The sequence below is a fragment of the Lindgomyces ingoldianus genome (assembly GCF_010093535.1).
Source record: "Lindgomyces ingoldianus strain ATCC 200398 unplaced genomic scaffold BDR25scaffold_7, whole genome shotgun sequence".
Taxonomy (NCBI): domain Eukaryota; kingdom Fungi; phylum Ascomycota; class Dothideomycetes; order Pleosporales; family Lindgomycetaceae; genus Lindgomyces; species Lindgomyces ingoldianus.
The window spans coordinates 15,408-42,953 of record NW_022985168.1 but is presented as its reverse complement, the minus strand read 5'-3'; the positions used below and the strand labels follow the sequence as shown (position 1 = coordinate 42,953).

The following is a 27,546-nucleotide window of genomic DNA, read 5'->3' as shown; positions in this document are numbered from 1 at the left end:
AGGTAGCCTCTGTAATAGACGCACTGCCTAAATGCTTTTTGCTAAGCGTAGAAATTAAACACGCAGTGCTCTAGGATAATGCGATCCTATTAGTGGAGCAGGGGTGCGCAAATTTTTAAGCGCTAACTATCTACACTACGCTGCAAACTAGGCTTATAACTGTTGCGTTTGCTAAAAGGTTAACCTCCTAGCTAGCACAGCAGAAGGATATATATAGACGGATAGCTGTACGCGACAATAAGCTTTAAAGGTAATAAGAATAAGTAAAAATAAAAAATAAAGCTTCTAAACAGCTTTTACTAGCGCTATAGTTATGTAGGGAGAATTATCCTAGGTTTTTAAAGCGCTAGGCCTATAACTATAGAGGATAAAATAGCCTAGCAGTAGCTGTTTAGAAGATTAGATAAAGTGACTCTGCTATCTAAGAGAGCTAAAGGCTCTCCTTATATACACTAAGCTTCGGAACATAATATCTCCAGATCCCGAGCTGCGTCCCAGGCTCTGAGCCCCAGTCTAAGGCTCTTAGTATACGCGACAGTATATAAAATATATTTAAATTTTTAAGCTTATCTTTAAAAAATAGAGCTTAAATTTACTTTATAACTTTATTTTTAACTTTAGTAAAAAAGTATTACTTTATATTTTATATTTAAAACTACTGCTTAATTATATAAAAAGTAACATAAACTTAAAACTTTTTAAAAAGGTAAGTAGCTATCTATATATATGTAACACTTTTATAAAAAGCCTAAGTAGATGGAGCTAGTATAGGTTAAGGTTAATCTTAGAACGCTTCTTCTACGTTGCTACTATACTAGTAAGCACTTGTATAATGTAACTATTTAAAAGATGCTTACTAGGCATTATAAAATTAACATGTATAAATGTATAAATGTGTATAAAATAATTATAAAGTTATAAGTAGCTAAAGGCTATAATTAAGGATGTATAAGTGTAGGGTAAAGAATTTTTAAATTAGCGATTAGTTTTTTCCCTTCACTAGCTAACAGTCCGCTGTACTCTCCTACCATTTGTCATCCGCCCGATTTTTCTAGTCCGGGAAATTGCAAAGCTGGCTGGTGAATTTCGGGATATGATTGGGTAACATTAGAAGCGGCACACACACATCACACCACAGTTTGCTTTTTGGTGCTCCGAAAGACACTAGGAGCTAGAGAGGGAAAAGGCTGAGAAGCAAACGAGTTGGACATCTGCGAAGCAAGACATACTATAGACCCCCTGCAAAGGAAATGAAAAGAAACTATGCGTATCAACCTGCTCCCGCTGCTGCAATTTGTCTCCCTAGAACTACGTACCATCAATCCACGGATCTGGGTGCACCATTCTCACAAGCTGGTCCCGCATCGTTCCTTGAGCACCAGAATTACATCATCACTTTTGAACGGCAGGCTAGCTCCCGGTGTCGGTTTGCTATGATTGATTCTGGGGAAAACGGGGAAGTTAAGCTCTCTCTTGTTACCGTTTCTCTTATTGGTCTCTTTTACATCGATAGTAATGTCATACTTATTGATTAGACCGGCTACTGCAAACGCGATGGCGCGGCGAGCCATATTGCGACCAGGGCAAAGAGTACTGCCTCCACCAAATGGCCTGTACGATTTTGAATTGAGAAGTTTTGGTGTAGCCACAAAGCGATCTGAATGGAGGTTCTCGGGCTCGGTTCCCCAGACGTCTCGGTTGCGGTGGAGCTGGTGAAAGGGTACCTGTGTCCCATTAATGCAATTCAATTCAAATCAGTCGGTAGGCACATACCATAACTCTACTCCCTGGTTCGAGCACTTTGCCGCCAACAGGTGTCGGTGCAACAACGTCACGGACGAGGGGGCTTGCAACCGCGAGGCGGAGGGTCTCGTTGACCATGGAGCTGAGGTGGGGGCATTTCTGGAAAATGTATTCCTCGTCATATTTTCCGCCTTTAAAGCCCCCTTCGACCTCTTTCTGAATGGCCAAGAGTAGGTCGTGGTCGTATATTATATGCGCAAAGACCCAAAAGGCGACCTTATACGTATTGCCGAGGACCCTGATTCAAGTTAGTCGGACATTGTAAAGTTGGGGTTGGTAGTGATCTACGCCCAAAAGTGTAACATAACAGTCTTGGCCATGTCTTCAACATTGACATCCGAATCTCGCATCATCTTCTCCATTGACTTGACAAAGAAAGCACTGTCGCTACGCTTATCTACGGGCAGTTGTAAATATTTGACAAATGTGTTCACAATGGCGTCTTTCGCCTGTACCATGTCGCCGCTGATGATTCGTGGCATAGAGAACGTCCACTTCCAATTTGTGACCTCCCAGACCATAAAGTCGCGCAACAGGACAGGGTTCACTTCCCAAATAGCCGCTCCGAAAAACGCGCTTGTGATCCCACCGTCGAAGAGGTCTACCATTAAAGCCATGAGCGAAACAGGGGTCCCGTTGCCCATTGTAATGCGCTGCGGATTTTCTATTGCGGTCGGCCTCCGTTCAAGAGTATTCCATATGTATGGAAGGATCTTTTTTCCGAAAAGATCATCGAGGTGAGGTCCGGGTGACAGTTGCTGGCGATGGTATTCGTTTGTCATGAGAGCGGGCACCGTTGGTACGGACATGCCGACGTTGTGCTTATGAGAAGGATTGATGGTGAAGAGTTTGCTGATGCCATCGTTTGATACGCCAATCATGTGGTGCATTTCTTTGATCATGCTGTGGTATGAGATGGTTGTTGTGTTCTTGTACATGTAGGCAACGTCCTCGGGATCGGTGAGGACATAAATGCGTGCACCCGCGAGCCATACGCTGTACGGTTCTTTGCTGTCCTTGAAAAAGGTTCTAGAGTATGTCATTAGCCGGCATTGTCTAAGGTCTTTTTTAATACGAATGGCTTGCCTTGCGCTCTCGAGTGCAGCATTGTAGTCGCCAAAGAAAGCGCGGAGGTGTCCTCGTGTGCCTGGTAAGCAACAGCTGGAGCTGCTTGGAGCCCCTTCTTACCAATATCTACTTGGGTCAGTCTTGGAGTCTTCCTATTGAGACACGAAGAATACTCACATGGAATCCAATAAGGAAGTTCCTTAGGGCGCGTAGGATATAGGAAAGGGGATATCGTGAACTCCCACAATCGCCAGCTGAGCAGCAAAAATGCGCAAGAAGCCGCCACAAGTAGAATCGCATTTTGGTTCCCAATTTTACCAGGGAGTATATTTTTAAAGGGGAATCTCTCCATGACGAGAGAGAGGGTTCTGAGTAGAGGGAGGATGAAATCTGAATAAGTTGCGGATAACGGGAGTTGCAAACGAGTACCGTTGAAAATCGCTATAATCAGGTTGACTGTTATCTCCTCGAGAAGAGCAGGTAATGTACGTATCTCTCTGCTCGCAGGGATCCTTGTAATAACTGTCTCAGAGCCGGCCGAGATTTGAGCCAACCTAAGGCAATCACGGCCATCCCGGGATGTGTGGGCCCAGCGGGCTTGCCTCAGGTGTGTTCGCGTCCAATACTGGCAGCGACTTTGCTGCTTCGTCTCCCCCCAATGCTAGGGATGCAGCTTTGCACCATGACGTCCGGTTTCTAGCACACCCGGCATATGCAAATAAAATGAAAGGAATTTATTGCCAAGTCTTAGAATGTCCGGAATTAATCTAGAGGTCACTGCAACAAGCCAGATGGCATGGATCTCAGAATCCTTATGTTCCACCTGGGAGAACCCCCAGTTACTCCAATGCCTTACCCATAATCGCTCCTGTCCAGGAGTCTAGCCGCTTATCCAAGGCACCACCAAATCCATACCCCTCAAGCAGTCAGATGTCCGAAATCAGCCATCTCGTATTCTTGGGTCAGATTTCGGGTACTTGCTGTCTCGGCGTCGATGTTGATGTAGCTTGTCTTGTGAATTTGGCTTCTTTCCTTCTTCCATTCACCGTTCTGTTCTGGAGGAACCATGCCATGATCGCCGCTTTGAAACATGCTTCGCAACGGCGTGAGTAAGGATGAACCCCAAGTAGTCAACGAAACCCCTTTCTTTTGAAGATACCGTCTGAAAGCTGCAGTGGAGGGCATACAGCTACAAGAAATCCCAACACACATCTCCAACAAAGCTAGAAGAAGAACAGGATATGTCCAGTAAGTGTAGTCGTTGATGTGGTCATTGAGCTTATGCTTGAATACAATACTCATTGAGGAGGCTATACAGGCACTAATTTTTGTTAGAAAAAGAGAGAAGGGAGTTAGATTAGACGCACAGAAAGCCAGTTGCAAAGATGGCCATGACACCGAGGCGGGCCCGCATGCTAAACTGGAGCTTCCGGACCACCGAGATTGGTAGTACAAGAATGTAACAGTCCAGAAAGAGGCTCCCCGAGGCAATAGGTATGGTCATATTGAACGATTTCGTGTAACGCGGATTCTGCGCGCTTTCCAGCCATGTCTGCCCGGGACTCGGGGCATTGAAGTATATGCTAACGACAATGACAGCAATGTAAAAGCCCCAGTTGAGGAACAAGCCGATGTAGACTCCAAGACGCAGCCAGTGTAGCGGCTTGAAGAGATCGAGGTACATGAGGAAAAACGAGGATTTAGCAAACGCCCAAACCAAAGCGGTGGGCCAGTTCGCAAAAAATGAAAACTTCGAAAGTCAGCTAAGAGCATTCGGGCGCAGTCAACCTACAATCAAGAAGTCATTACTCATTGTGTGTGCAATCGAGATATCCCATAAATGGGTCCCAAACTTTGCGCGAGTAACCCCTTCACAGTCAGTGCAGTGTCAGAAATGCAGAGGCAAAAACTTACCAAAAACACAGATTCCATAATAAAGACATGTCCCAATCTGTAGATTTTTTTATTTAGACATACTGTTCAAGAACCAAGATTTACCTACTGCAGCTATGAGGGTCGTCCCTGAGCCAATTTAGTTGTTGTAACCAGCGTGCCCAACAGTCCGTACTACTGTACGATTAGGAGATTTTGAGGCCTGTACGGACGAGATTGCCTGTACGTACGTACGGTCGTGAGGAGGAGAGGCAGCTGTACGGACAGTAACCGCACTGTTTAAAATAAGCTGTACAGGTAGTACTGTACAATTAATGTACGTTGTAACTATTAATACGCTATACTATAGAAGAGGTAGAGTTAAAGGCCTAATAGCTCCCTATAAGGCTATTTTCTCTAGTAATGTAAGCAGCTAGAGCTAGAAGCTTGCTCCTTACTATTTAGTGTTTAATCTAGTGCTTCTGCAGCTATATAGCCTTAATTATTGCACCTAATAAGTTATTATAATTATTAGTTATAGTATAGCTAGCAGCACTAAAACACCTCTTGCACTTACAGCTTATAGCTAAGATAGTAAGAAAATTAAAAGTAATCTTATAAAAAATAAAATAGCTTAATTTACCTCTAGTAAGCTACTACTATAAAAGATCTTTATATAGTAATAAGTAATTCTTATAAAGATTAAAGTGTATAGCATTATAGTAAAATTATAGCTTATTTAATAGCCTCTTACACTTATATAAGTGCTTATTTATTATAAGGAAAAAGTTAATAGTAAAGTAGTTTTTATAATTAATGTTATAATAGTTACTACTAAGTAGTTTATAACACTTTAAAGATAAAGCTTTAGCTTTATTTTTATTTTTATTTTTATTCTTATCTTTAGCATTTATGTACTATATAAAGATTATTTTTATTAACTAAGTTACTTTATTAATCTAGGCCTTATAATAGCGCTAGTAAGTTTAAAACTACAGTAATTATAGCTAAAAATAAAGTATAGTTACTACTATGTAATATAAGGCTAGAGGCTTAAAGATTAGCTTACTCTAGTAAGTTGTAAGCTTTTAATAGCTAAACTAGATAGCACTTTTAAAGTAAAAAAAGCTAAGCTTATTAGTAAAAGTGTTACTTATTTAATTAAAGTAGATTTAAAAGCACTATAGCTTTATAATTATTTACTAAAGTAAGCTAAATAAGCTATTACTTTTAAGTTTTTTTATTATTTAATAAAACTTTTTTAAAAAGCTTATAAAGCGCTTAATTTTATTTTAATTATCCTTAGTTATAAGATCTAATAAGGTGTTAAATCTAGCATAGTAAGCCTTATTTTTAGCATTAAAAAAGCCTTTTTATTACTTTTAGAAGCAGCTAATTACCTCTTTAAGCTTAAAGCAGCATAGAAGCATAAAATATACTAAGTGCTAGTGTACTCTACTATTACATATAAGATTAAGTGTACTAAACTTCTAAATAAAGTCCTTTTTAGCTAAGTCTCTTTATATAGTGTTAAAAAGCCTTATGCGCTTATATAAAGCTAGAACGCTATTTATAAGGTTATAAAAACACCTAACAACACTACGCTTTCTATATAGCTTAAATTAATTATAAGAAGTAGCTCTAGTAAGCTTCTACTTAAATTTAGTAACACCTTTACTATATATAATAGCCTTTATAACTACCTAGATAGTGTGGCTAGCGCAGCAGATTTAGTGCTGCCTGTTAAGCTTATACAGCAGATTTAGGTAATTATTAAGGCCTTAAATAAGCTTATTATTGTTATTTAACATATTATCTCTAATAAAGTAACTAAATTTTAATGTAATATTATATTTAATAATAGTAGTAGCTACTTTAAAAGCTTGTGCACTTTTAGTATAGTTACTATAAAAGTTTTTAAATCTAATAAAAAGATCTTGTTATTTATATAAAGCATCTAGTAAAGTTAGTGTTATAGAAAAGTAGTAATAGTAGCCTATGCACACTTACTAATAAAATAAGCTACTACTATAAGAAATAAAAGATAATTTCTACTACTTTATATATCTACACTTAATGTAATTTTTAATAATGCTAAATTTAGTACTATTAAAATTTTTTACTTCTACTGCATAAATGCATCCTAAATATTAGTAAAAAGTGTAGTGTATAATTATAAAAAAGTAGTAAGAAGATCTATATAATTCTAGCTAATAAAGCTTTAAGTTTTTATAAAAATAGTGTTTTTAAATAATTAATCTTACACTATAACCTAATCTACTAGGGCACTGCGCAGAGGGCCTTTCTGCTAAGGTGTATAAAATAGCCTACGCAACAAGCTTACTACTTTTACTTTAGCTACCTTTTATAAGTGCTAAGAAGCTTAAAGGCTATTAAGTAAGAGCTTTTTATTAACATTAACTTTATACTTTTTTTATAAATGCTTTACTATATAGTTATAACTATTAACTACTTTTGCAGCGCCTTTATAATATTATGTATAGCACTAATAGTAGAGCTAGAGGTGTATAACCTTACTTTACTTTTTATATAGCATTAAATCTACTTTATAAAGCTACACTTTTAAAACTTTATAGTTACTTTTTATTTTCTTTTTATTTTTTTCTTAGTAACCTAATTACATAGCTAGTAAAGCCTCTTTTAAATCTAATAGCTATATATTACCCTAGTTAATTTTAAACTTAGTGCTAGCATTATAATTACACTTTTTTAAGTACTTTTTTAATTACTTATTACTAGTAAGTAGTGTAGCCTTATAAAATAGGCTAGTAAAAGTGTTATAAATTGCCTTTAATTTTTTAAGCTTTTAAGACTTTATAGAGTATATAATAGTAATACTAGATTAACTTAATAAGGCCTATAAGGCTATAAGGCGCGTAGATAAGTAATTCTGTAATAAAAAGTAGTTAGTAATAGGCATTATTTTAATTTTAATAAGCTATACTATTTAAATAAGTAAGTAAAGTCTTCTCTAAGCAGCTAAATTAGTGTTACACATAAGATTTTCTACTAATTAGCCCTTTATAGCAGCTTCTCTAGTAAGGGCTCTTTAAAACACTAAATTAAGCCTTACAAGCTATTCTAAAATGCTAACTATATACTGTACTACAGACAGTACTTAGGGCAACAGCTATTATACGCACTGACAGAAGATCGCTGTACGTTTGTACGGTCTAAATCAACCGTACACCGTACTCAGTACTGTCAGTAGTACGGCCTATTGGGCACGCTGGTTGTAACAGAAGGGCAATTGGGAAAGGAAGCGCTGACAGTCATCAAGGGTGGATTTCCGTTGTACTTTCAACTTGACAAATAGCCTCATTCCTAGAAAAAGAAACATGACTGCCATCGCAACTCCGCCCACGGCGATAAGAACGTAGCCCTCAGACTTAGGGTTCTCAAGGTTGGGCATTATTCCAGGTGGTGGATTCCCAGCCGGCATTTGAGCCAGCTGTTGAGGGGTCATATTTGCAAGCGGGTCTGACATGACTTCAAGAAACTGTATTGAATCAGTATGAGTGAGGATGTTTGAGAATATGGACTGAGCATAATTTTTGATGTGGTCACAACGGCGAGTATGTTCAATTTGAGCATGATGCAACATCTGAACGCAGCAATAATGTAACTACCGAAGTCCGATAAGGCAAGCATGTACAACTGCGGCGAGGGTGGGTGCTTCAAGGTGGGGGAGGAAGTTGAAATCTGGCGTTGCATAGACCACGCTCTGGGTTCACTTCTTGCTCAAATGGCAGTATTCCCTCTCCATCTCCCGGTGCTTTTGAAACAGCACGTTGTAGTGCAGTGGAGGGTACCTAGCCTCGGCTTCTCTGATACAGTTGTTAGATTGCATTTTGCTGTGCCGCAATATGAATAGTCTACTGTGTCGCCGAAAAGATAGAAGACATATTGTCGTCAACACGACTTCCGCGGCACAGTATGCGAGTCTCCACAAAAGTGTCACTCGGACAGCAAGCTCCGTCAAAAGGCACCCCCTGATATCTCAACAATAAAGCCATTTCCAAGCAAAAACACTAGTTTGCGGGTAAGAGAGATAGAAATTCTCGGGAGCAGTTTTTCTTATCCATTGCACGGTAAACAATAAACGTGTTTTGCCAAGGAATCATTTTCTCTAGGGCTTAATTAACCTCTTGGCCGCATGACGGCCGTAGTCCGCGCTTACAGCCTGCGTCCGGTTGCTTTACTCCAGAGAAAAACTAAAAAAGGGTTCCAGTGGTAGAGTAAGAGTCCAGCCGCGGTACCTTTCCTAATTAGGCCTAGTGCTTAGATTTTCTTTTCTCCGCTTGCGCTAGAATATCTCTAAGGCTAACTAGCTCTACCTACTAAACCTCTACTCTCTCTCTCTCTTTTAACACTTTGCGCGCTGCCTTCTCTACTACAGTATATATTACTTAATGCTTTAATTTCTAAGCTTTTTTATTTTTATGCTTAATTTCTACTGCTTTTTTTTAACTTTTTTGTAGTTTTTTACTAACTTTTTTAGCAGCAGGTAATAGCGCGCTTCCTCCCCTGCCTCCGCTCTCGCTCTTGCAGCACCTCTCCCGCCTAGGACTCCCGCCAGAAGCGCTAGAAGATTGCTAGCAGTAGAGCTCTGTCTGTCCCTGTAACTCTATTATACATAATTCCTTACTACCTCTGCTATTCTGTTGCTAGAGCTTAAAGAACATAAAGTTTAAATATAAATATTTAAAAAGTAAAAGGCTTTTACACACTTTTACTTTTACTATAGTAAAAGAAGAGTGCTATAAAATAGTAAAAGCTTGTCTTTTTTAAGCTTTTTAAGCTTAATTCTCTAAGCTTCTAGGGCTATAAAAAAGGCAGCTATGCTGTTAGCTATTTTCTCTACATTCTTCTTTTTAAGCTTTACCTCTAGATTTTCCTTTTTGCAGCATTATAAATTCTAAGACTTTTTTTATCTTTTAATATAAGAATATTAGCTAACCTACTTTTTTTTTTTAAAGACATTAATAAACTACTTAAGCTACTTTTTTTTAAACTTTTTTTACTTAAAACCTTAATATTTCTAATAATCCTACACATTTACTTTATAAGCACTATTTAAAGACCTTTAAGGTAGTGTAAGTCTTAGTCTAGCTAAAGCGTAAGCATTTTAAGATTACTAAGAGCTAAGTAACTAGAAAAAAAAATGCATATAAAAATAAGTAAAGTAAGCTGCTAAAAAAAGCTAGTAAAAAGAACTATAAGTTTATAAACTCTTTTTATTATATTTTTTATAAATTTTAAGCTCTAGCTAACCTTTTTTTATAAACTATACTATATAAGCTATAAGTTTTATAAGTTATTTTTTTTTAAATATTTTAACTCTTATTCTTAGATTTTTTAAAGTAATATACTATATTAACTAGCTTTATACACTACCTTTTTTATTTATTTTACTATATATATTATTTTTTCTAACTTTTTTACTAAATTTTGCTAATATAGATGTTTTATAGCTTATAGTTTTTTAGTAATTAAATTAGTAAAAAGTGTTAAAAAAAAGGTAATAAACAGCTTATAGCATAATGCTATATATATAAAAGTTATAAAACTATAAGTTATGTTTTTTTTTTTTTTACTGTCTTATATTTTATAAGCTTTTGCTAACTTTATATAGAAAATGCTAAGCGCTAAAGATGCTCTAGACAGTACAGAAGTACACAAATGCGCCCCCTGTAGTTGCGATTTTGCTGTACGTTAGATTCCTTAGATTTTACAGGCTCTCTATAATAGAATGCTGACATGCGTATAGGCTGCTTGCCTAGAATACTACTATGTTAAGCTTAGCCTTTACTATGTAAGTTTTCTTTTTGTTGTTAAGTTTTCTAAGCCTTTACTAACTTAATGCTGTAGTGTGCTAAGTAGTAGATAACTAAGCTTTATTTACAGCGCACTCTTGTTTTAAAGGCTTTTAGTTAGAATGCCTATTAAATGTTAATTTACTAGAAAATAGAGCATAGCAAGTAGAATATTAAAAAGGTAAATTCTAATTTTTTTAACTTCTTTTTTATGTTTTTTAAGGGTCTAAGGCTAATTTATTTATGTTATCTAGATAATTAACTTGCATAAAAAGAAGTTTTTTATATTAAAGGCTATTAGCATAGTGTGTATTAATAATAATAAAGTTTTTAGTATTAATTTTCTTTTTTTCTAAGCTTTAAACTTAATTATGTTAACTTTTTTTAAGCTTTACTACAAAGAAGCTGTTAGCTTTGCGCAAAAAAAAAAGCAAAAAGAATATTAATAGTAGTAAGTAAAAGTTTACTTTAGATGCTTTAAAGTGTAGTGTTTTATAAGTAAAAAGCTTTTTTTATAGGTTAGTAAAAGGCTAATTATAGTTTTAGCTTAGATCTATTAGCTTGTTAGGTCTTAGGTTTTATAAGTATTATAGCGCATAGCCTTATTTTTTATAAGCATTTCTGTGTATTTTTAGGTAAGCTACTGCATTTTTAGCGCTCTATACCCACTAGATAGGAACTTAGATAGGAATAGAGCTAGTTTCTAGCTCTCTATTTGTTTTTGTAAATATATTAAACTTTATAAGTATCTTTATTTTAAACTAAATAATCTACTAATATATCTACTATTTTAACTTAAAAAAATATATACTTATATTAATAGTAGATTTATACTTTATCTAGTAAATATATATAGTAGATTTAAATAAACTACTAATACTTTTAGTATTTACTTAGTTTTACTATAATAAAATTAAGAAAAGCTAGTATAGTACTATAATAACTATTAGTAGTAGCTTTATTTTTTTATTTAGTAGATATAAGTAGAAGATTAAATTATCTACTAATGCTTTTAGTATTTACTTAGTTTTACTATAATTAAATAAAGAAAGCTAGTATAGTACTATACTACTTATATCTACTTAATAAATAAGTATAAAGCTACTACTAGTAGTTATTATAGTAATATACTAACTTTATCTTAATATATTTAAAAGATATAACGTACTTCATAGGCAAGTCGCTTACACACCTAAGTTGCTTACTTTTGCTAAGACCCTACTACACTACTTTTCCTACACTAATGCATTTCTAACAACACTACTTAAATGTGTTAAAGGAATGTTAAATGCAGCTTACACTCTAGGCTTTTAAATAAAACGTAACACTTTCTAACTAACACGCTGCAGCTATCTACAGAGTCTTTTAAAAGATAATAAGTAACTAACGCGCTAGACAACTTTTCTAAGCTAATTATACAGCTAACTTATAAAAGCTAGATAATAACAAAAAGTAAGTAATTATTTAGCACATACTTAAGCTAGATGCGCAAGGATTTCCCCCCTAGCTAGCAGCTATAGCTAATATAGCTAATTCTTTACACACTAAGCATAATATAGGCTATATTAGCATAAACTAGCCTAATATGTTTATTAAGTGTTACCTAGAGCTTAAAAAAAAGTTTAAGTGTAAGTATAACTATAAAAAAGCTTTTTATAAGAATTTTATAGTAATTTAAGGCTAGTTTAACCTTATAGAGAATATTAAAGCTAAGTATAGCATTTAAAATAATAACACATATAACTTTAACAAGATAAGGGTTATAATAGGCTAAATATCTACTAGAGTAGTTGTTACAGGTTTAAAGAGATAAGGATAGCTAAAAGCAGTCTAGCTAGGCAACTAAGAGTAGATAACAGCTATCTAGGGCATTAATGCTAAAAAGTAAGCTATTCTACTTTTTATTATTTTTTAGAGTAGCAACTACCTTTTAAACTAGTATAAAAAAAATCTACTTTAAAATTAAGTTATTATAATCTCTAAGCGCAGCTAGACTACTAATTAGCTTAGTCTAGACTAGTTAAAGCACTTTAACATGCATATAAAAAAGTGTACTGTTAGCAGCTACTATTTGCTAGTTATTAATAGCTATAAAAGCTATAACTTACTTTATTTTTAGTAATACTATAAAAATAATAAGATTATTACTATTTATATGCTTTTTTACTTATTACACCTTTTATAGCTACTTAATGTAGGTTATTTTACTCCTTTAAAAAAAGTGTATAAGCGCTAAGCTAAAAACCTTATACATAACTAAATTACTTATATTATAAAAATAAAGTTCCTACTATACTTTAAAGTAGCCTATAATGCTATAATTACTTTTAGTAATATTTAAGAAGAGTTTTAAGGCGCTAGATTAGTTCCTTTTAACCTATAATAAGTTATAATAGGCCTTAATGTAAAGTTGCGCACTCTATTACTACTACTACCTATATATAACAAGCCCTAGTAGTTGTAAACCCTAAGTAATACCTTAGAACTTAGGTTATAATTAATACTTATAAAGATAAAAATTTAGAAGTATATAAATAGTTTACTAACTTTTATAGTTAAGGTGTTTAAGAAAGTCTTAAAAAAGGTAGTAATAATTACGCATAAGCTAGTGTTAGTGTAATAGAAAATTACTAAGCTTTAAGTAGCTAATAAAGCTACTACACAACATAAATTACATAAAAAAAAGTAGATTAAGGCAGAAAAGACTTTAATAATTTAGAAAGGCCTACGCTTAACAGCTCTAAAAGAGTTTAGAGCGCGCAGTAACAGGAAGAAGGCAAAGAAGCAGGTGTAAGCTAAAGTAGGTAAGCTATCTTAAAGGCGCTGCAGATAGTGCAATTAGACTAGGCATAACGCGCGAACGTGTAAGCAAGAAGCAGAAGTAGTATCTAAATAATATTCTAGGCTGTACTATACTATATAGTGCTAGAGCAGGTTGTTATAGGCTATAATAGAGTTTGTTAGGGTGGGGTCTTGGCAAAAGTAAGCAACTTGGGTGTGTGAGCGACTCGCCTATGAAGTACGTTAGTTTACTAAACTTAAAATGTATATAACTATAATAAAGACAGCTTTTTGCAAGAGAGAATAAATAGAAGCTTGTAATATACAATATTTTACTGTGTATAGGCACATAACATAATAGAGTGTCTAGAGTTAGAGGCAGTATATTAGTATAAAATAGAGTGTTTTTGTAAAATATAAGACTAATAAGATAATTTACTATAACATACTTCATAGGCGAGTCGCTCACACACCTGAGTTGCTTACTTTTGCTAAGACCCTACTACACTACCTTTTCTACACTAATGCATTCCTAATAACACTACTTAAACATGTTAAAGGAATGTTAGATGCAGCTTACACTCTAGGCTTTTAAATAAAATGCAACACTTTTTAACTAACGCGCTACAGCTATCTATAGGGTCCCTTAAAAGACAATAAGTAACTAACACGCTAGACAACCTTTTTAAGCTAATTATACAGCTAACTTATAAAAGCTAGATAATAACAAAGAGCAGGTAATTATTTAGCACATACTTAAGCTAGATGCGCAAGGATTTCCCCCCTAGCTAGTAGCTGTGGCTAATATAGCTAATTCTTTGCGCGCTAAGCATAATATAGGCTATGTTAGTATAAACTAGCTTAATATATTTATTAAGCATTACCTAGAGCTTAAAGTAAAGTTTAAGTGTAAGTATAACTATAAAAAAGCTTTTTATAAAAATTTTATAGTAATTTAAGGCTAGTTTAACCTTATAGAGAATATTAAAGCTAAGTATAGCATCTAGAATAATAACATGTATAACTTTAACAAAATAAGGTTTATAATAGGCTAGATATCTACTAGAGCAGTTGTTATAAGTTTAGAGAAATAAGAACAGCTAAAAGCAGTCTAGCTAGGCAACTAGAAGTAGACAACAGCTATCTAGGGCATTAATGCTAAAAAGTAGGCTATTCTGCTTTTTATTATTTTCTAGGGTAGCAACTACCTTTTAAACTAGTATAAGAAGGAAAATCTACTTTAAGATTAAGTTATTATAATCTCTAAGTGCAGCTAGACTACTAATTAGCTTAGTCTAGACTAGTTAAAGCACTTTAACGCGCATATAAAGAAGCGTACTGTTAGTAGCTACTGTCTGCTAGTTATTAACAGCTATAAGAGCTACAACTTGCTTTATTTCTAGTAATACTATAAAAATAATAAGATTATTACTATTTGCATGCTTTTTTACTTATTACACCTTTTATAGCTACTTAATGTAGGTTGTTTTACTTCTTTAAAAAAGGTGTATAAGCGCTAAGCTAAAAACCTTATACATAACTAAATTACTTATATTATAAAAATAAAGTTTCTGCTATGCTTTAAAGCAGCTTATAATGCTGTAATTACTTTTAGTAATATCTAAGAAGGGTTTTAAAGCGCTAGATTAGTTCCTTTTAACCTATAATAGGTTATAATAGGCCTTAATGTAAAGTTGCGCACTCTATTACTACTACTACCTATATATAACAAGCCCTAGCAGTTGTAAACCTTAAGTAATACCTTAGAACTTAGGTTGTAATTAATGCTTATAAAGATAAAAATTTAGAAGCATATAAATAGTTTACTAACTTTTATAGTTAAGGCGTTTAAGAAGGTCTTAAAGGGGGCAGTAATAATTACGCATAAGCTAGTGTTAGCGTAATAGGAAATTACTAAGCTTTAAGTAGCTAATAAGGCTACTACATAACATAAATTGCATAAAAGAAAGCAGATTAAGGCAGAAGAGACCTTAATAATTTAAAAAGGCCTGCGCTTAACAGCTCTAAAGGAGTTTAGAGCGCGCAGTAACAGGAAGAAGGCGAAGAAGCGGGTGCAAGCTAAAGTAGGTAAGCTATCCTAAAGGCGCTGCAGACAGTGCAATTAGACTAGGCATAACGCGCAAACATGTAAGCAAGAAGCAGAAGTAGTATCTAAATAATATTCTAGGCTGTACTGTACTATATAGTGCTAGAGCAGGTTGTTATAGGCTATAATAGAGTTTGTTAGGGTGGGGTCTTGGCAAAAGTGAGCGACTCAGGTGTGTGAGCGACTCGCCCATGAAGTACGTTATATCTTAATAAGTCTAGCATATATTTTAGTATAAACAAGGTTGTTTACTAGGTTAAGATACAGCAAGACGTATATAGATATTTATGTTACTATAAATAGAATTATTATAAGGTATAATATACTACGCACATAATATTTTCCTACTACAACATTGTTTAAAACTAGAATGTATATAGGCCTTTTAGAATTTCTAGCCTTTTTAGAAACTACTACTATAACTCCCTTTAATAGCGTAATTTTTAGAGGGTAAAGGCCTAAACTTTAGAATATCTAAGGGTGTTATTCTAGCCCTTTAGGCAGCTAAACTATAGCAGTGTTTAGGGTTAGTTTAAGTTCTTTTTAGTAGGTAAAACTTATAATATACACAGCTTTACTTTCTTACTTATTTACCTTTAAGCTGCTTCTTTTCTACTTTAGTTATTAGTCTTTCTAAGGTAAGAAATGTAAGGCTTATAATATCTAGGGCTTTATTTGCCTACTCTTTTAGCTGCTGCGTTTTCTAATTGCTAATAGTGCAGCGCTAGTGCACGCTTTTAGTTATTAGACTTTTACTTAAGCTATTTAGAAAATTTTCTTAGTATATATAATCTTTGCTTAAAAAACCTAGCAAATACTTAAATGCTAAAAAAGTAACACTTTACACTTACTAAAGTTTAAACTTTTATGTATTCTTTTAAAATTTTTAATAAATTATTAAACAATTATTAAAAAAATATACTATAAGTAGAAAAAAAACTTATAAGCTTATAAAATCTTACTTTTAGAGGGTATAATTAAAAGGAAAGGTTAGCATTTATAATATAATCTTATTATTCTGTGTTGTTGTTTTTCTATGTAGTTGTAGAAAAAGCTGCCTAAGAACTTTAAAGAAGCTTAGAAATACTAAGGCTACACTTACTATACTGCTACAACAGCCTTAAGCACTCTAGTTAAGAGCATAATAAATAGAAAATACAATAGGAACTTAATTATTATAACATTTACATGTAATTTTAGTAGTTTTATAACTTTCTACTACTGCGTTATGCTGTACTAATTTTTTATTAAAACTAGTAGTAAAGATTTAATATAAAAATTACCTTAAAAATTTAACTAAAGTAAAGATATTAGTTTTGTTAAGTATAATAGCCTCTTACTTTATAAAATTATGTAGGAACATTAGAAAAGCTAGAAGATACTAAGGCTACACTTACTATACCTCTGCAACAGCCTTAAGCACTATTATTAAGAGCATAATAAATTAAAAATGTAATAAAAACTAGTGTATAACAACCTCTACACTTAATTTCTGTAATTTTACAACTTTCTATTACTACATTATGTTGTACTGCTTTTGTTTTTTAGGATTGCTGTTAAAATTTAATATAAAAATTACCTTTAGAATTTAAGCAAAGTAAATACATTAGTTCTACTAAGCATAATTAGCGCCTACTTTATAAAAACTGTTTATTTACTTCCTACACTCTATTTTTATTAAGCAGGTAATTCTTCTTGTATCTTATAAGTATTGCTTTGCGCAGTGTTTTTAACTACTAGGGTGTAATAGGCTACTCTTTATCTTTATAACAGTAGAATATGCGCGTATATTTGTCTTATTTACTAATATTTACTACATGTAGGAACTGTTTATTAGGGAATATTATAATGTACGCATTACACTAAGCTTCTAAGCTAGATTTGTTAGGGGTACTAGGCTTAATAACATAAAAAGCACTAAGGGCTAGCTATTCTATAGCTACAGGACTTGCAATACATAGAGACCTTAGTAGAGTTATAGAGGCAAAGGGGCTCTGCATAGGTATATTTATAAAAAAGTGTTGTGTTATATGTGTTTTAACTATAAAAGTCTTAGTTTTACTAATACTTTACTTTTTACTTAACTAGCTATTTTTATTATTATCTTATAGCATTATATAACTTTAGAGACTGTAATACTTTACTATAATTTTCTAAAGTAATAAATATACCTTAGTGTAAAATCTTTGCCTATGTAAAAACTTTTTATTAAAATTAATAAAATACATAGATCTTGCCTTTACTACTACCTTTTTATTAATAGCTACTTGCTTTTACTATGCTCTCTTAACTATGTCCTTCTATAGAAGCTGTTTCTATACACTAGTTTGCTAACCTTGTTTTCTACAAGCTCTCTAGCGTAAGAAGTTAGCCTAGAAGGCGTCTGCATTAAAATACAATTAGTACATGCTAATTACTAGCTATAGGAAACAGTTAGCAAGGGAGAACTGTTATATATACTAAGAAAAGTGTACCTTTTGCTTGCTATAGTTCTTTAAGTATGTCTACTAAAAGTCTAGGTGTGATCTATAGAAGATCTATTACTATACATAAATAGAGATAGGCTTTTCTTAGTAATTTATAAAGTTACAGCTTTTATATTCTTAGTTATGTAATAGCCTTTTAATATTATTTTTATACACTTTTTTTTAAGTTAGAGGCTTAATATCTTTAGCTTTATATAATATTAGCTTGCTTCTAACAACAACTTAGCAGGTTAGCCTGTATACAGGCAAACAACAGGACAGTGTGTCTAGGGTTAGAGGCTGTATGTTAGTAGAGATTAGTGCATTCTTATAAAATACAAAGCTAGTAGGCTTATTTAGTGTGTGTGTAAACAAGTCTAGGATGTGTTTTAGCGTAATGTAAAAAGGTTGTTTGCATAGTTATAATAAAGTAATAAGTAGATAGGTATTTACATTATAGAAGGTGTAATTATTATAATGTATAATACTTTGCCTAGGTAATAGCTTACGCACATAATATTTTTCTGCAATAATGTTGTCTATAAACTTGTATGTGTATAGCTTTAAGATTTTAGTGTATTAAAAGTAAATAGCTAGTAGGTTTATTATATTTACTTCTTTAGCTATTAAAAGTAGTAGAATTATAATGCTGTTCTAGCGTCTTACTATAGTTGTTAGTAAATAAAGCCCTACTTTTTATAAATTCTTATAATAAATGTATAATTTTTTATAAAAAGTAATTTGCTTATGTGTTAATTAACTATAGGCTAAAAAGTTGCAGGCTGCAGTATAGAGTGCTTAGACATTAAATGCTACCTAGGTATTCCTAACTTCTTTAGAAGTACTCTTTATGTTCTTTCTGTGTTTTTATGGTGGTAGAGGTGCTTTACAACATTACAGTGCTATTCTTTTACGTGTTGCTTACATAGAGTTAGAGATAAGTTAAGGTAGCTACTTTAGTGTATATTTTTTAGTAAATATAAAAAAAAGTATTATAAAAGAAGAAAGTATTAGCACTTTTATAACACTAGTAGTTATAAGGGCTTAGTAAATTTAACATTTTCTCTTAGATCTACAGCGTTTTCTGCAGGTTGTTGCAATAAATGTTATAAAACACAAGCTATTCCTAGTAGCATTTGCAGTAGCTTATTATGTAGCATTAAGAAAATATAAGACTAGGTAGAAAGGGGTTTACTAAATGCTAATCTAGAAAAGACTAACGTTTAGTGCGCCTTAGCTTATAATATGTAATAAGTAAGTAGGTCCTTGTTTTTCTTATTATACAACATGTGCTGCCTGCATGCGCTTTAATTAGTTGTTGTGTTTAGTAAGCTTATGTGTCTAATCTTTTGTAATTTTATATTTTTACTGCTTTACTGCTTAGTAGACGCAGCTTTTGTAGAATTTAAATCTTTCTTCTTTTATAGTTTAGTAGGCGCTAGCGCTTTTTGCACTTTCTTCTTTTACTGCTAGCTACAGCACTATTTTATTAAAAATCCTAACAAAAATGTTAGTTATACTGCCTAAATGCAACTTTTTTAGTAATGTTTAATAAAAAGCTAATAAGAGTAGTTATCTAAAATTTAATAAAGTAAGTGTTAACATTAATAAGAAAATAAATAACTAGGACTTAGTAATTAGTAAGCTTTATAAGCTTTAGTTTATAAACTATTATAAATAGTAAGCTAGGTTTAATTTACTATTTACTTATATACATAAAGATGCTAAGAGTTTTATTATAATGTTAATATATAAGAACTACAGCTTGTAAGTTTTAAGCAGTTTTTAGCATTTTACTAAAGCTAACAAGACTTTCTAGTTAAATTAAGAAATACAAAGCTTATGTTAAGAAACACATGCTACTTTAATACTAGAACACTAACTGCCTTTATGCAGTTACTCTAGAGATTATATGCTCCTAGATTAAGTTTTACTATAAAAAAAAAGTAAAAGTAATAACTTTAAGTAAAGTCTTTAAAATATCTAACAACTTAGAAGCTAGTTAACCTTTAAACTTGTTCTCCTCTGCCTTAACTATGTAGGCTGTAGCTTTATACTACTATGTGTGTAAACTAGGCTGTAAAAGCTTAGTATTTACAGACTATAGTAATAAAAAGTAGGTAGGAAACCTATGCAATAGCAACTTTATTAAGCGCTACATAAGAAGTCTAAAGCGCTAGAAGGTAAGAAAAAAACATTATTATGTATAAAGATTTATATGCTAAGCATTGCATTTTTATGTAGGTGTAGGATAGCAAGACTTAGAAAAGTGTTTAGGCAATAACTACACGCAAATTAGAAGAACTTCTCTAATTTAACGCTAATTTCCCTAGGTTTCCTAGTATACAGCAGAACTCTAATACTCTGCACGGCAGAACTTAGGCTGGCTGGCGGCAGCGTCTAATAATAAGCCTTATGTACGCTATTACGTTTATGTGCCTGCTCTAACTTAACAAGGTTTTAAACATTAAAGTTAAAAATTTCTACATTTATGCTAAAGAAAAAGGTAAACTTAAACTTTTACTTAACTTCTATAAAACTTACTAAATAGGTAGTAAGTAGTTATAAACTCTAATAAATTACTGCTAACTTACTATTTTTGCAGAGGTTAAACCCTTCTTCTTATATTTTACTAAAAAGAAGCTATAGCTTAATGTGCTAGCTCTTTTATATAAATAGCTTAAAGTCTTAGGAATTATAAAAAGTTATATTTTTTACTTATTTTTTATGTCTAACTAACTAAAACTTAGCTTAGACAAGACAAGGAAGTTAGTAAGGTGCTTTTAATATAATGTTAAAAAAACTTTAGTTTTAATGTAGTTTAAAAGCATAGTACTATGTTTTTTAACAACTTCTAACAAAATCTCTATAAGATTAGAGAGAATATATAGCTCTATAGTAGTTACTTTTTTTAATAGAGTAAAGCATAGTATTTTATTTATAATAGAGGCTAGAATATTAGAAAGCTTTGTTATTATAAGGGTTAAAGTTTTAAATTTAATTTAATAATAATTATTTATTATATAATTAGTGTGTTTAACAAAGTTAGAAGGAAGCAGGAAAACTATCTAGACCTAGACTATTAAGGCAGGGAGGAATGCCTGCACTGTGGCAGGACCTATAACTACCTTATCTAGCTATTATTAATTTTAAGACTAGTAATAGTATAACTTATAATTCCTAACATTTATTGCTGCATGTTTTATATAAATAGCACTGCGCTTGTGTAAACTATAGCCTCTAAAGGCGTAAGAGCTACTTCCTAGTTAGGAACGCTAATTTTAACATGTTTTTTTAGTATAAATAATAATATGCCTACTTACACCTGCCTTTTTACTTATTTCCTCTCTAACCTGCTCTCCTGTTATAGTTATTTACTATAACATTCTTACTTTTTTTTATAGCATTTTTCTAGTTGCTTATTACAGCCTCTAATTTCCCTATTTACTATAATAGGCAACATTAAAAAATTAAAAAAATTAACACTAACAATGCAGCACTAGGGTGCTAAAAAGAGATTTGCTAAGGCTCTTACTTTTTCTAGTAATACTAGGCTATAAACTTAAGAGGCTTAAGAAAGCTAATTTTCTTTGCTCTAGGGCTTAGAGCTACTACAGGTTAGCCTAGCTACTAGTGCACCTAGTAACGCTAGGCTACAGGCCAGCAATACTAGGCTACAGGTATATAAGGCTAGGAAAAGCTAACCTTCTTTATCTTAGGGCTTAAAGCAGCAGCAAGTTAGCTAGCCTACTAAACAGGTTAGTAATGCTAGGCTAGCAGCATAAAACGCTAGAAAAAGTTAACCTTCTACGCTTAAAGTATTAGTAATAATAGATCCTAAGTAGCCCCTTTTTACTTTATATAAGCTGTTAAATTTCTCCTTTATTTATATACACTAACGCCTGCCTGCCTACCTAGAAATAGAGTAAATGCTAGAAATAAATAAAAAAAAAAAAGTAACTTATTATGTTATCTAAAGTTGCCTTATAATAAGGTAGAAGTAAAAAGGCGCTGTAAGGTGTAAAAGGTAAGATAGACTAACAAGCCCTATAATCTAGAAATGCTTAAGGAGAAACTTAGGTAAGGCTTAAGCTTTCTAACATTTTAAGGTTATTTAATTAGTACTAGTAATTATATAGATTAGAATTCTAGTAGAGTAGTGCAGCTATGCTGCGCTGCTATAGCTGCAAGATCTTAGGCGCAGTAAGTGTCTTCTATGCTAGGAATTATAAGACAATTGCTTAAGATTCTATAAAGCCTCCCTAGCAGTGCTAATGCCCCTAATAGTATAGAGAGTAAGGATATTCTGCTATGTAGGTGCCTATACTATGTAAGTTATACTACTGCTTATAATTTCCTAGCATTTAATTATTATTATTAGGCTGCTTTGCTTAAAATATAGGCTATTAAAAAAGGCTTTTTTATTATAAGTTTTTTAGCTACTTTATTGCAAATTCTAGGTGTTTCTTTTATATATCTATGTAGGACGCTAAAATTAACTAGAAAACTTATAAAAAAGTAGTAAGTAAGTTAAGCATATTAGGCTAAAGTTTTTTAGTAAATATAAGCTTTTTTTATTATAGTTTTAGAAGATGCTATTTAGTTATTTTAAACTAAAAGTAGTAGGCTGCTTTTTTACTATAATTCTCTAAAACTATTTTGTAACTTCTAAAGCTTAAATATTTAATATTTATAAAAGATAAAAAAGTATAATAAAAGTGTTTTATAATAAAAAAAAGTAAAGTAAGTTTAAGCTTAGTAAGTCTAATGTTTTTATAGTCTCTTTTTAACATTTCTACTAGCTAAGCTGCTTCCTTTTAACTCCTGCCTAGCGCTAAATCTAGGCTATGTTATTCGCGTAAACTAGGAGGATATTAGTAAGAGAAAGTAGAAAGAGTTAAAAAAACTACTAAAACTTTATAAAAAACACTAGAATTCTTCTACTTTTAGAGTAAATAAAAAAGAGAAGAGAGAGGAAAGTAAAGAGTTAAATGTGTAGTTTAATTATAGTAAAAAAATTATAAATTTTAATAAAAATATAATAAATGCTTATTAAATGCGCTTATTAACTCTTCTGTAACTTATAAACATAAAGGCTTAAAAATATTATAAAGAGAGCTCTTAGCATTTATAATAAATATCTTTTATTTTATCCTTTATTATTTACTTTTTTCCCCTGCTCTATTCTTAAACTTGTTGCTGTGTAGCTTGTACGCTATTACTAGGGCCTTAAAAAAGCAAGCTTAGAAAAGTTAGCAAAATTAGGTCTAAGGCTTAAAAAGAATAAAAATTTATATTAAAAACTTTATTATTATTAATGTGCTTTTTGCTAATAACTAAAAGAGTAGAAGACTTTTTATTACACATGTTAAACACTTAGATAACATAGTTAAATAAGCCTTAGACTTTTAAAAAACATAAAAATAAAGCTAGAGATATTTAGATTTACCTTCTTAATATTTTATTTACTATGCTTAAGCTCTAGGCTAGCAGCATCTAATAGGCATTCTAGCTGTGCGTCTTTAAAGCTCTAGCAGGATCTACCTAGCATAAAGGCTTACACTTTATAGCATTAACCTAGTACAGGCTTAAAAAATCTAATAAAAAGAAGAGAATTTACATTATAAAGGCCTAACTTTTTATTAAAGTATTTAAAGTAAGGGGCTTATGCACATGTCTATATTTAATTATAAAAAGCCTATAAAATTTAAGGAATCTAACATAAAACATAGTTACACTTATAAAACACACACTTATAGACTTTAATGCTATTAGAAGTAGCAGTAGAGTCTAAAATTTCCTATTTAAAGCTAGTAAGGGCCTATAAAACATAAGATAGTAGTAAAAAGAAGATGTAATTTATAGTGCTATAGTAGAATAGTAATACTAAAAGCTTAACACTTTTTTTAAGTATCTTTTTTTTTGCTTAATTAATAAAGAAGTACAAGCTAAAAGACGTCTATGTTAGTAAAATCTAGTAAAAAGGCTAGAGAATATAATGTATGCAGTAGAATAAATAGTAAGGGTAGTGTATAGAGCTAGGCTATGTAGTATATTACTTTAAAAAATCTAAGAAGAAAAGCCTAAATGCTTAAAAGAAAAGGTAACACATAGTACTTATAGCTTAAAGGGCATTATTTGTAAGAAGAGGTTAGCTAGAGCTTAGAATTTATAGGGAATATAATAAAAAAAGTTTATAAACTTATAGTTTTTTTTACTGCTTTTAGTAGTAAGTTACTTTACTTATTTATATATACATTTTTTTTTTTTACTACTTAAGCCTTATTAATCTTAGGATGCTTATGCTTAAGCTATAGTAAAATATTTTCTTACTTCTTTTAGTAATTCTAAAATTATAGAGTAAAGACACTAAAATTTATAAAGTTCTACAGCTAGCTAAGAAGAGTAAAAAAGTGTAAAGCTAGAGAAGGTTAAGCAGACTCTAGTAGTCTAAGAATGCAACTAAAAAAAAAAAGCAGGTTAGCTAATATTCTTGCATTAAAAGATAGAAAAAGGCTTAGAATTTATAGTGCTATAAAAAGAAAAAGCTAGAGGTAAAGCTTAAAAAAAAAGATATAAAGGTAAGGGCTAATAGTATAGCTACTTTTTTTACAGCTCTAAAAGCTTAGAGAACTAAGCCTAGAAAGCTTAAAAAAAACAAGCTTCTGCTATTCTATAGCACCCTTTTTTTTTAGAAGGGGAAGTAAAGGTAGGCAGAAGCCTTTTATCCCCTAAGCATTTATATCTAAACCTTGCATTCTCTAAGCTTAGGCAACAGAATAGTAAAGGTAGTAAGGAATTATGTATAATAGGCTTGTAAGAATAGATAGCGCTTTACTGCTAGTAATCTTCTAGCGCAAGTAGTAGCCTTCCTAGGCAGGCAAGTAGCTGCAAGAGTAAGAGAGGTAGAGGCAGAGGGAGCGCAACATTGCCTGCAGCTAAAAAAGGTAGCAAATCTTTCTAGAAAAGTAAAAAAGCGTTATAAAATTTAAGCGCAAAAATAAAGAGGCTTAGAAGTAAAGGCATGCAATGTTATAAAAGTTAAATTTAATAAAAGCAAGACAGATAGTTGCAGAGATTAGAGAATGCGAGGTGGTTGGTGAGAAGGTGAGGTGGGGCCCCCCTCTGGATTGGGGCGGTTAGGGCGTGGCAGTGCGGGGGTGGCGGTGCAGGGGGCGGGTGGAGTGTTACTTTTCGGGTGTGAATCGTAGGTCCTAAATTAAGCTGCCGCAGCCCCTCTATTAAACTTGCATGCATCATCTGCGGTAAGATCTTCAATGATCATTGTTGAGGACACCCGCGCAACAAATTAATATAAACAAGGGTAGGTATCTCACATTGCAAGCATGTAGCCCACAATTCTTACAGACGGATCCGTTTACTGACGATTCTTTGTGAACTCCCCTTTCGCACTCCAAGTGCCTTCGAAGCCTGCCTTCTTTTGTCACCCGCAATAATGCCTTCCCCAACTGTTCTCATCACAGGTTGCAGCGATAATGGAATCGGCAGCGCTCTAGGTACCGTGCTACACGAAAGAGGTTATCACGTTTTCGCCGCTGCTCGAAACCCAGCAAAAATGACTTGGCATCAAAGCCTACCAAATGTCCACCCCATCACGCTGGACACTACTCAGGCGGCAGATGTTCAGGCTGCTTTGGAGACTGTCACCAAAGCAACCAGCGGAAAGCTTGATGTTCTCATCAATAATGCTGCGAGGAACCACTTCATGCCTGTTCTCGATGACGACCTCGATGAAGTTCGAAAGCTCTATGAAGTCAACTTCATTGCGCCACTTGCGATTACCCAAGCTTTTGCTCCTTTGCTGATCAAGGTATGATGGCACCGACAATCACTCTATAGGGTAGCTCTAATTGAATCTCCCATAGGCGAAAGGAATGGTTACATTCATTACTTCAATCTCCGGATATGTGAACACACCGTGGATGGGTCCGTTATGCTACACATGTTATGCCGACCGACATTGCTGACTGTTGAAGGAACTTACGCCGCATCGAAGAGATCCATAGAGATCGTTGCAGAGACTCTCCGTCTAGAACTCAAACCACTCGGTGTAGACGTTCTGTGCGCTGTGACCGGTGGGGTGAAATCCGCCGGTCAGACCTACTTTGATGACCTTAAACTCCCTGAGACATCACTCTACAAGACCATCGAAAAGACCATCGTTAGTAGAGCGCAGGGGCACGACGGTATGGTTAGGGTAGATACTTTGGAGTACGCCAACGTCGTGGCTGACCAAATTGCCGCTCGCACGAGTGGGAAGTTCTGGTATGGCGCAAATGCAGACATGGTTAAGAATGCTACCACAACTGTTGCCGTACCACAGGAGGCATTCGTAAGTCTCTGCCAGTTACAACATTAGCCAAGTACAACCGCTGACTAAATCAGGATGCCCAGATCATCCAGGGAACTGGACTCGACGTGATGGGGTAAGAGGAATGAATTTTCTAAGTTGTGAATGGGTTTTAACAAGTCCTAGAGGTCCTTCGTCCATTCCACACCCATTCAGCATGCACAACTGTTCCATATAAGAGTGTAGCCTTTTTGCAGTTTCACTCCACTTTCCTTGAAGCGATTCCTCTTGTTGTGAGCCTTATATTCCGAAGTACTGATCAGAAAATACATGAAAAAATTTAAGATTTCTTATAGTAATTGCTTCTTCATATAAGAATGCATGTGATCATGCAAAATTAGCGATGAAGATGCTATGTGTGGAGCCAACCTGTGAAACCGATAGCGGCAAAGCACCTTAGCACTAAGAGGGCTTTCATGGAGGCTGCATAACCGCTAACTACCAACATTTAAGATTCCGAAGTCCGTAGGTCTAGATCTCACCTGCAGAAACCTCTCCTTCGTGGTTAGACGCTGTTAACAATTTGTATGCAACACAGGTAAATTAACTACGCCGCATAGATGAAGCCTAAGCCTAAGCAATTAAGTGGGGCAGTTTCATTAAAATTCCAACGTTAAGAATACTCTAGGGATGACGCTGTTACTTCTAGCGTAGTCTTTAATATTAATATATGCTAATTAGATTAATTAATATTGTTACTAACGTAGTCTACTATTAAGTAACCTAAAATCTCTTAGCATGACTAACTTATTTTAAAAAACATTAAATTAATTACTCTAAAATAAAAAACTTATAACATACTTTACAAGCAAGTTGCTTATACACCTAATTTACTTACTTTTACTAAGACTCTACTAAACTACTTTTTTTATACTAATGCATTTCTAATAACACTACTTAGATGTGCTAAAAAAATATTAGATATAGCTTATACTTTAGGCTTTTAAATAAAACATAACACTTTTAAAGTAACATACTATAGCTATATATAAAGTCTTTTAAAAAATAATAAATAACTAACATACTAAATAACTTTTATAAGCTAATTTTATAGCTAACTGATAAAAGCTAAGTAATAATAAAAAGTAAGTAATTATTAAGCATATACTTAAGCTATATATATATAATAATTTTTCTCATAGCTAGCAGCTATAGCTAATATAGCTAATTCTTTGCATGCTAAGTATAATTTAGGCTATGTTAGTATAAACTAGCTTAGTATGTTTATAAAGTGTTATCTAA

The 27,546-nt window shown here is 33.1% G+C and overlaps 3 protein-coding genes across 3 annotated transcripts; 1 reads left to right on the top strand and 2 right to left on the bottom strand.

Moving 5' to 3' along the window:
- Positions 1 to 1,346: 1,346 nt before the first annotated feature.
- BDR25DRAFT_323107 (cytochrome P450) lies at positions 1,347 to 2,741 on the bottom strand (the record flags this gene model as incomplete). Its single annotated transcript, XM_033692079.1, has 3 exons — positions 1,347 to 1,724; positions 1,774 to 2,041; positions 2,092 to 2,741. The coding sequence occupies 3 exons, from the start codon at positions 2,739 to 2,741 to the stop codon at positions 1,347 to 1,349; spliced, it is 1,296 nt and encodes a 431-aa protein (XP_033550861.1).
- Positions 2,742 to 3,789: 1,048 nt separating this feature from the next.
- Positions 3,790 to 4,732, bottom strand: BDR25DRAFT_385462 (uncharacterized protein; the record flags this gene model as incomplete). Its single annotated transcript, XM_033697938.1, has 3 exons — positions 3,790 to 4,192; positions 4,239 to 4,621; positions 4,664 to 4,732. Coding segments are annotated over 3 exons (855 nt in total), but the record flags the coding sequence as incomplete, so codon positions are not given.
- Positions 4,733 to 25,389: 20,657 nt separating this feature from the next.
- BDR25DRAFT_311433 (NAD(P)-binding protein) lies at positions 25,390 to 26,384 on the top strand (the record flags this gene model as incomplete). The annotated part of the gene is made up of 4 exons (XM_033691239.1): positions 25,390 to 25,764; positions 25,820 to 25,880; positions 25,931 to 26,286; positions 26,340 to 26,384. The coding sequence occupies 4 exons, from the start codon at positions 25,390 to 25,392 to the stop codon at positions 26,382 to 26,384; spliced, it is 837 nt and encodes a 278-aa protein (XP_033550859.1).
- Positions 26,385 to 27,546: the final 1,162 nt, after the last annotated feature.